General features: G+C 54.8%; 1 protein-coding gene across 1 annotated transcript; it reads right to left on the bottom strand.

The window, feature by feature from the left end:
* Positions 1–3,767: 3,767 nt before the first annotated feature.
* Positions 3,768–9,905, bottom strand: LOC149851879 (maestro heat-like repeat-containing protein family member 2B; the record flags this gene model as incomplete). Its single annotated transcript, XM_090030275.1, has 6 exons — positions 3,768–3,907; positions 4,552–4,663; positions 7,406–7,525; positions 8,625–8,736; positions 8,940–9,077; positions 9,709–9,905. Coding segments are annotated over 6 exons (819 nt in total), but the record flags the coding sequence as incomplete, so codon positions are not given.
* Between the last annotated feature and the right edge of the window lie 281 nt (positions 9,906–10,186).

The raw sequence follows: 10,186 nt of genomic DNA, 5'->3' as shown, positions 1-10,186 counted from the left end.
CCTGAGAGGTACGGAGGGCCCCATCTGTCGCCAGGATCCCTCAGCACGTGAGGTCTACTGCCTGCCCGGAGCGAAGATTCAGGATGTGAAGGGGATGCTCCAGTCCATCATCCAGCCCTCCGCTTATTACCCCATGGTCCTTGTCCATGTGGGTACTAACGATGCGGCCAGGAGAGCCCCTGATCGCCTGATGGAGGACTACCACGCTCTGGGAGGCGTGCTGAGGGAGATGGGCGCACAGGCGGTCTTCTCTTCCATCCTGCCAGTGAGCGGACGCGGCAGACGTCACGAGATGTGCATTGCGGAGACCAACTGGAGGCTACAGGAATGGTGCTTCGAGGCGGGCTTTGGCTTCCTCAGCCATGACCGGCACATCGTGATGAGAGACATGCTGGGATGGGATGGGCTCCACCTTTCCCCTAAAGGTAAGCGTGTGTTCTCTTCCAGGTTGGTGAACCTCCTTCGGCGGGCTTTAAACTAGGCTCGTCGGGGGAGGGGGAAGATGAGGGCGGAGGAGACGATGAGATACCAGGCCCAGCAATAGCCAGCGAGCCCAGACCAATGGTCAAAAGGGAGAAACAGGTAAGCGATGGGGGACGGGGCATTGCTGAGACTAGGGGGTCAGTGGGCACAACCGCTGAAGGCCTCAAATGCCTCTACACGAATGCTCGAAGTATGGGGAAGAAGCAGGAGGAACTCGCCCTCCTCCTAGCTGTCACCAGCCCTGACATAGTAGGGATCACAGAAACGTGGTGGGACTCATCGCATGACTGGGCGGTGAGTGTCAAGGGCTATAGGCTATACAGGAAGGACAGGATAGGAAGGAAAGGTGGAGGAGTAGCACTCTACATCAAGGAGGAATATACTTCCTCGTTAATTAGCATGGGGGTAGAGGGGGGGCACTCTGAGGTGCTCTGGGTTAGAGTAAAAGGCAGTCCAGGGGAGAGAGACTTAACGGTGGGAGTCTACTATAGACCTCCCAACCAGGGAGAAGAGCTCGACCAGGAATTCTTAGGTCAGCTTACAGAGGCAGTGAGGGCTAAGGATGTGGTCATCATGGGGGACCTGAACTTCCCAGACATCTGCTGGGAGGAGCAGTCAGCCAAGTCTGATCGCTCACGTCGGTTCTTAGCCAGACTGCAGGACCTCCATCTAACCCAGGAGGTGCACAGTCCCACCAGGGGAGACGCCTTGTTGGACCTAGTGCTGGCCACGGGTGATGACCTGGTGAGGGGGCTGCGGGTGATGGGCCACCTGGGAGACAGTGATCATCGCTTGCTGGAATTCACCATCCAGCGTAAGGTGGCAAAGGGCTGCAGCAAGGCAACAGCCCTAGACTTTAGGAGGGCTGACTTCAACAAGCTAAGGAGGATAGTTGGGGAAGCGCTGAGGACCCAGAGGGGAAGGGAATCAGATGTCGAAGGGGAGTGGTTGCTCCTTAAGGAGACGATCCTCCATGCCCAAAGGGAGGTAATCCCAACAAGGGTCAAAGGGAGCAGGAGGGCACATAAACCCCCATGGCTCACTAAGAGCATCCGGGAATGTCTCCTTGCTAAAAGGGAGGCATATACCCAATGGAGAGATGGGGTCATCGCCAAGAAGGACTATGTTATAGTCGCCCGAGGATGTAGGGGGGCAGTCAGGAGGGCCAAGGCAGAGTTGGAGATAGGACTAGCTTCCCGGATTAAGGACAATAAGAAGTCCTTCTTCAAATACATAGGGGGTAAAAAGAGGGTCCCGGGTAATGTGGGGCCCCTGCAGGACACGATGGGCAACTTAGTCATCACGCCAGATGACAAAGCTAACATATTTAACGATTTCTTTGCCTCTGTCTTCCTAAGTAGGGACCAGTTCAGCCACCTCCCTGCTGGGCCCCCCTCGGGCCCCGAGAGAGACACGCCTGGGCCAAGGGTTAGCGAGGAGTTAGTTAGGGTACTTCTGGAGAGGCTGGACGTGTTCAAGTCCGCTGGTCCGGACGATCTTCACCCTAGGGTTCTACAGGAACTAGCTGAGGTCATTGCGGGACCCCTGGCACGGCTCTATGAGCACTCGTGGTGCTCTGGCGAGGTGCCGGAGGACTGGAAGAGGGCCAATGTGGTCCCTATCTTCAAAAAGGGAAAAAAAGAGGACCCGGGAAATTACAGGCCAGTTAGTCTGACCTCAATCGCGGGTAAGCTCTTTGAAAAAATTATCCTGGCACACATCCAGGAGGGCCTTGCGGGGGAATGCATGCTCAGGGGCAACCAACATGGGTTTATCAGTGGCAGGTCTTGTCAGACCAACCTGGTGGCCTTTTACGATCAGGTCACCAAATCATTAGACGCAGGGGTTGCTGTGGATGTAGTCTTTTTGGACTTCCGGAAGGCTTTCGACACTGTCTCTCACCCTGTCCTCATCAAAAAGCTGGGAGACTGTGGTGTCGATGCCCACACGGTCAAATGGGTCGCCAACTGGTTGGAGGGCCGCACCCAGAGGGTGGTAGTGGATGGGTTCTTCTCGACCTGGAAGGATGTGGGCAGTGGGGTTCCGCAGGGCTCGGTCCTCGGGCCCGCACTGTTCAACATCTTCATCAGTGACTTGGATGAGGGGGTAGAAAGCACCCTGTTCAAGTTTGCTGATGATACTAAGATGTGGGGGGATGTGGGTGCACTAGAAGGGTGCAATAGGCTACAAGCTGACCTTGACAGGTTGCAACGGTGGGCCGATGAGAATAGGATGGGGTTTAACACTGATAAGTGCAAGGTGTTGCACATGGGGAGGAAGAACCGGCACCACACTTACAGGTTGGGGAACTCCCCTCTTGCCAGCACGGAGACGGAAAAGGATCTTGGAGTCGTCATTGACTCCACGATGAACATGGGCCGGCAGTGTGGGGAGGCAGTCAAGAAGGCCAATCGTACCCTGTCATGCATCCACAGATGCATCTCGAGCAGGTCCAGGGAGGTGATCCTCCCCCTCTATGCGGCACTGGTCAGGCCGCAGCTGGAGTACTGCGTCCAGTTCTGGGCGCCACACTTCAAGAGGGACGTGGACAATATGGAAAGAGTTCAGAGGAGGGCCACTCGTATGATCAGGGGTCAGCAGGGCAGGCCTTATGAGGATAGGCTACGGGACCTGAACCTGTTTAGCCTCCACAAGAGAAGGCTAAGGGGGGACCTTGTGGCCTGCTACAAACTGGTCAGGGGGGATCAGCAGGTATTGGGGGAGTCCCTGTTCCCTCGTGCGCTGCCAGGAGTGACCAGGAATAACGGTCACAAACTGGCGGAGGGTAAGTTTAGATTAGATATTAGGAGGCGCTACTTCACAGTCAGGGTGGCTAGGGCCTGGAACCAGCTTCCAGGGGAAGTGGTGCAGGCTCCTAGCCTGGGGATTTTTAAAAGGAAGTTAGATGAGCACCTTGCCGGGGTCATCTGACCCCGGGGCTCTTTCCTGCTAAGGCAGGGGGTCGGACTAGATGATCTACCTAGGTCCCTTCCGACTCTAGCTACTATGAAACTATGAAACTATGAGGGAAACTGCCCTCCACCATACATGGCCAGAGCATTCAGCAATCGGATATAGGCTGAGGTGCTGTGCTCGGCTGATCCTGCATGGCCGTGGACGCTCAAGGAGCTGGGCACAACTGGCACTTTCGTGGCACCTTCCATGTCGGGATCTCAAGGACCTTTACCAAGGAGTCTTCCCTCCCAGCCCTTCTGTGAGGCAGGCACTGTTCAGTCATCATTGGATGAGTGGGGAAGCTGAGGCAAAAAGGCCTCGGGATTCCCCTATGGCACAGCATAAATCTGGCACAGCTCTGGGTTGGAGGAGCCCACGTTGTCTGGCTCCCCCTCCAAGGCTGTAATGACCCAACTGTCCCTCCTGCCTTTGGGCCTCCTCATAGCGCATGGAAGAGGCCGAAGATTTTCTACGAGGCAGGCGGAGTGGGTTCATCCCACAGGGATCTGGATTCCAAACCTCCTTTGCTGGGGTCCACGCAAGCCGCTTCTTCTCCCTCCCACTCCGGTTGCTTGGCCAGGTCCCCAAGGCATCGGCACAGGGGGGTCAGAGTGCAGCTGTACTGAGCTGGCACTATGTACTCTAGCAGCCGGGGCCATAAGGCCTGGAGAGAAGAGCCAGACAGCTTGGACTCAGCTACCTGTACCCCTGCACCCAGCTCTCTTCATCCAGTGCTCAAGGACAGTCTCCTCTTCTTCACCAATGACCCACCTACTTGAGGGTCCTTCCCCCACCCCTGACCTCATGTCTGTCTCTCAGGAATAGCTGCTCTCTGAAACCCTGCTCTAACACTGGCCAAACAAGTCTCAATTTCAGAGGAGACTGAGCAGAGCAAGGAGGGGGAATGAGGAGACCATCTCAGCACAGGGATCCCTTCCAGCTGGGGTGTTGTATGTCATTCCTTAAATGGCGGCAGCTTGCTCCATAACTCACGGCCAGCACTGGCCATGATCTATTTCCATTAAACTGCCAATGCAGAGAATTGCCCAGTGGAGATGTACAGGGGAGGAAGAGAAATGCATTGATAATGCAAGGGCAGAACTAACTGGTCACCTCCCTGACTCATGCCACTGGTTGAGACATCCAGATTTTCCAGGATCTCCACACAGGTGGCTCGGATGCTCTGTTCCTCCTCAGCATCCTGACTGGAGCGGTTTTTGGGCTTCTGCACAAGAGACCGAGAGAAAGCTCATGAGCTAGTCAAGAGGCACTGACCGGACACTCAGTCTCCATCTCCTTCGCAGCCAGCTTGAACGCTGCACAGTTACCAGCGATTTTATATTCTGCTCAAAGTACAACTCACTGGAGTGAGATAATATAAGAAAAAACAAGCTGATGGGGCAGGTTCCCAGTTCAGAAACACCTCCAACACGGTGAAACAACTCGCTGAACACAAAGTATTTCTGGGGTCTGGGAGTGCATTATGTCTTGAAACAGCCAAGTATTCACCTCCCTCGTCCTTCCAAGAGAACCCTTCAGATTCAGCCCAGTGGACACAAATGTGCAGGCATCACACACCCGCTCTGCTCCGTCTGCTCCAGGGGCCAGCCAGCTCAGTCCTCTGCGTCTCATCAATGTGATTCTATCAATGCTAAAAGGGAGGCATACACCCAATGGAGGTATGGGGTCATCACCAAGAAGGACTATGTTACAGTCGCCCGAGGATGTAGGGGGGCAGTCAGGAAGGCCAAGGCAGAGATGGAGATAGGACTAGCTTCCCGGATTAAGGACAATAAGAAGTCCTTCTTCAAATACATAGGGGGTAAAAAGAGGGTCCCGGGTAATGTGGGGCCCCTGCAGGACACGATGGGCAACTTAGTCGTCATGCCAGATGACAAAGCTAACATATTTAACGATTTCTTTGCCTCTGTCTTCCTAAGTAGGGACCAGTTCAGCCACCTCCCTGCTGGGCCCCTCTCGGGCCCCGGGAGAGACACGCCTGGGCCAGGGGTTAGCGAGGAGTTAGTTAGGGTATCTCTGGAGAGGCTGGACATGTTCAAGTCCGCTGGTCCGGACGATCTTCACCCTAGGGTTCTACAGGAACTGGCCAAGGTCATGGTGCTCTGGTGAGGTGCCGGAGGACTGGAAGAGGGCCAATGTGGTCCGTATCTTCAAAAAGGGAAAAAAAGAGGACCTGGGAAATTACAGGCCAGTTAGTCTTACCTCAATCCCGGGTAAGCTCTTTGAAAAAATTATCCTGGCACACATCCAGGAGGGCCTTGCGGGGGAATGCATGCTCAGGGGCAACCAACATGGGTTCATCAGTGGCAGGTCTTGTCAGACCAACCTGGTGGCCTTTTACGATCAGGTCACCAAATCATTAGACGCAGGGGTTGCTGTGGATGTAGTCTTTCTGGACTTCCGGAAGGCTTTCAACACTGTCTCTCACCCTGTCCTCATCAAAACGCTGGGAGACTGTGGTGTCGATGCCCACACAGTCAAATGGGTCGCTAACTGGTTGGAGGGTCGCACCCAGAGGGTGGTAGTGGATGGATTCTTCTCGACCTGGAAGGACGTGGGCAGTGGGGTTCTGCAGGGCTCGGTCCTCGGGCCCGCACTGTTCAACATCTTCATCAGTGACTTGGATGAGGGGGTAGAAAGCACCCTGTTCAAGTTTGCTGATGACACTAAGATGTGGGGGGATGTGGGTGCACTAGAAGGGTGCAATAGGCTACAAGCTGACCTTGACAGGTTCCAACGGTGGGCGGATGAGAATAGGGTGGGGTTTAACACTGATAAGTGCAAGGTGTTGCACATGGGGAGGAAGAACCGGCACCACACTTACAGGTTGGGGAACTCCCCTCTTGCCAGCACGGAGATGGAAAAGGATCTTGGAGTCGTCATTGACTCCACGATGAACATGGGCCAGCAGTGTGGGGAGGCAGTCAAGAAGGCCAACCGTACCCTGTCATGCATCCACAGATGCATCTCGAGCAGGTCCAGGGAGGTGATCCTCCCCCTCTATGCGGCACTGGTCAGGCCGCAGCTGGAGTACTGCGTCCAGTTCTGGGCGCCACACTTCAAGAGGGACGTGGACGATATGGAAAGAGTCCAGAGGAGGGCCACTCGTATGATCAGGGGTCAGCAGGGCAGGCCTTATGAGGAGACGCTACGGGCCCTGAACCTGTTTAGCCTCCACAAGAGAAGGTTAAGGGGGGACCTTGTGGCCTGCTACAAACTGGTCAGGGGGGATCAGCAGGTATTGGGGGAGTCCCTGTTCCCCCGTGTGCTGCCAGGAGTGACCAGGAATAACGGTCACAAGCTGGCGGAGGGTAGGTTTAGATTAGATATTAGGAGGCGCTACTTCACAGTCAGGGCGGCTAGGGCCTGGAACCGGCTTCCAGGGGAAGTGGTGCAGGCTCCTAGCCTGGGGATTTTTAAAAGGAAGTTAGATGAGCACCTTGCCGGGGTCATCTGACCCCGGTGCTCTTTCCTGCCAAGGCAGGGAGTCGGACTAGATGATCTACCTAGGTCCCTTCCGACTCTAGCTACTATGAAACTATGAAACTATGAATGGGCCAAGCTACGTCCTGGGCACCAAGACATGTCCTTGGGAGTCTATTTCTACCAGACAGCATTGCTGTTCTCAAGCAAGTTTCCTTGACACACTGTGCGGTCAGGGTTTTCACTCCTCAGTGCCTGATGGGGCAAATCTCAGCCTCATCCGAACATGCACATAGTCCAGATCAGAGTCTGGTCTTGCCGACGCCCTGGGGACAATGCAGAGTAGCTGCACTGACATCCCGACAGCTCCCTTAGGTCTGCTGCACCAGTGGAAATGGTCTGACCCTGGGTCTAATGACTCAGCCTGGCAGCCCTGGGGCACCCCACGCTCCTGCGCGAGCCAATGGCAGGCTTCAGCCTGCTACAACAGCAGCACCAAGTCTCCAGCCTCGATTTCTCTTACCATTTGGCTGCTAGACAAGCTGGACTGCTTGAAAATATAGGCCACTAAGTCCCAGGCCCAGTCATCCAGGCCCTGCACACTGAGCAGTGTCCTGATGAAATGGAGGACAGCCTTCTTCACCTGGAGGGGAAGAGAGGACAGACTGGAGTCAGGACTGCCCTTATGCGCTAATGGTGGCAGGGACCGGCCATGGCACAAACCCTCCCTCAAACCTGGGAAAGGATGACAGGGAGGGAGAAGGGTCCCCAGGCCTCCAATTTTATTTCTAGGGTTTATAAAGAGACAAGAGAACAGTGTGTCCTTGCTACTCAATAGTCCCATATTGGCATCTGAGGGAAAGCAGATCCCCTCCCCACTGGCAAACTGATAACACTTCCCCAGATCCTGACTCTCCCCAGCTCTGGAAGCAGAGGGGCAGACTCTCTGCATTGCCTTCCCTGAAGACGCTGATAGGAAAGAAAGGTTTTCTTTACAAGACAGCCAAGAATCTCGGGTGGGAATTTTGTGTCAGGTCCATGCGCCATTCCCAGCACAGCTGCCACTCACAAAGCACCTCACCGCAGTGCTCTGATCACCAAGCGTGCACCTCATGGCCTTGACTACTGCACATTTTTTCTGGCTCATCTCCCGCACTGGAAGAAGGAGGAGGGCACAATATTGCTGTGTTCTGGGAGCAGTCCACAGCAAGATGCACCCGGATTGCAAGAGACCTGCTTGTGGCAACCTGCACACCATCCTGTCTCTACTTTGGAACCTGGGAAATTCTCTTGGGCCGTAACAAAGGTCTCCACCAAGACCGCCAGCAATGGTTTGAAAAAGAGCAGCTCGGCAAGCAGGTTGCCGTCCTCGGCCAGCTGCAATGGGGCTTAGTCTAAGTGGGAGAGATGATGCCAGTGCGAATAGATTGGGACATTGCTTGCTTTAGAGCAGTGTCTTCCTGGGATGCTGGCTGGGTATAGAAGATGCAGTAGCTAGGACCAAACTCAGAGCTGCTGGCTAGGACGAGGGCTCAGTCAGGACAGGTCAGTAAGGCAATCCTTGTCTGCCTCTCCTTCTCATACAGCAGAAGTGGCGATGCAGGGGCCAGGACAGAAGAGAAACCTCTCCACTGCCTCCAGTGATCCTCACTCCCAGGAGGGGGACCAGAGGGCTCCCCAGGGAAAAAGCATAGCAAACAGCCGCCTTTCCATTAAACTACTTATTCTCTATGGGCCCTTACCTGGCTGATGAAGGCCATACCAGTCACACAAAGTTTTTCCGTTGTGGAACTGGTCCACTGTAGGACCTGCCCTATGAAGTGAGGCGTTATTACTCCCAGTGGGAGCAGAGCCCTGCAAGAGAAAACCCGCAAGTTCTGGGACTGGCCGGGCACTGCCAACACCCATTTGCTCTGAGGCAGCAGCTCTCATTGCTTGGAGCACAAGCTCCAGGACTCCAGCCCCACACAACCCTGCATGTTCAGCATAGAAAGTTCCCCCTCCACCACTCCTCCCACTGCCTAGAGCACAGATGCAATCCAGCCTGCCTCTCTCACCTGGCCAGCTGGCACACCCCCTCAGGGTGTGTCTGGGGGCTCTCAAGTAGGGGCCAGGTTCCTGCTTTGCAGAGGTCTGCAGCCACTTTCTCCCCAAGGCCCTTTGCTATAGCGCAGGCCAGGGTCTCCATAGAAAGCCTGGGGAGACAGAAGATTTACAGATTTACAGACCGTAATGAGATGCTGCAGCCAGAGCAGAACCAAAACGCCCTGTCACTCAGGGGTCCATTACTCAGACACTTGCTGCGCAAGGCAGGCAGCTCAGATCAGACCGATGCTGCCATTCTTTCTCACGCCTTGCAATCCCCTGGCAGGTTCGGGGAGGGCAGGGCCTTGCACAAATCAGTGCTGGAAGCCAGGCGGGATGCACGGAGGCTCTCCCAAGCCAAATGCACTATGGAAAGAACTGGGCAGCCATTTTCTCTCCCTACAAGGACAAAGGCCGTGTGTAGAGCATGGGAACATGCAGCAGTCACATGCCCAGGTCCCGAGCACTGAGAGCCCAGCGTGTGCTGGTCACTAATGCAGATTCTGACATCCCCGGGCTAAAACTACCTGTCCTGTCCCAGAGGAGCTCAGACTGCAGAGACTAATAGGCTTTCCCAACCTTAACATTTCACACTCTGCGCTTCTCAGATAACCCCCGCTTCTTTCAGCTGCCAGGATCAAGACAGCTCAGCACAGCCCTTGGCAAGGACAAGAACACCCTGGAGGCAGCTAGCCTGAAGTGACGCCAAACCTGTGAAACCAGGTGCAGCCTACTCCTTACCTGCAAGGGTTGCCCACTGTGCACACCTGCCCCTTTCGCAGCTGCCTCCGCCGGATGCTTGCTGTGGGCATTGGCATGTCCTGCCCCACGGTGACACCAACTTGCGCTAGAAGAGCACGCAGGAGCTCGGGGAGTAGCTCCCTCAGGACTGAGCTGCAGTGCATGGTGGTCAGCATCTCCAGGGATGCATATGTTGCCTGAAGGGACAGAGAAGACCAGAGTCAGCCTGGGGAAGACACCTGGAAATCCATAACTCCAAGTCTAAAGGTCTCTTTCTCACATCCAGGAGAGCTGGATGATTATTCATCTCTACTCTCTTCACTGCATAACTTCTTCCCTTTTACTTCTTGGCACACCCAGAAAAAATCTACAACAGCTACTCCATTCCTTCCTGTCTGAAAGTAATTTCAGTTTACAGGCAGGACTGCATTCTAGGTTTCTCACTTCAGAGTAAAATTTCATATTCGTTACCATACTA

This window comes from Crocodylus siamensis, unplaced genomic scaffold, assembly GCF_052110815.1.
Source record: "Crocodylus siamensis isolate JL-2025a unplaced genomic scaffold, ASM5211081v1 HiC_scaffold_82, whole genome shotgun sequence".
Classification (NCBI taxonomy): Eukaryota; Metazoa; Chordata; order Crocodylia; family Crocodylidae; genus Crocodylus; species Crocodylus siamensis.
This window is presented reverse-complemented; position numbering and strand designations above follow the sequence as displayed.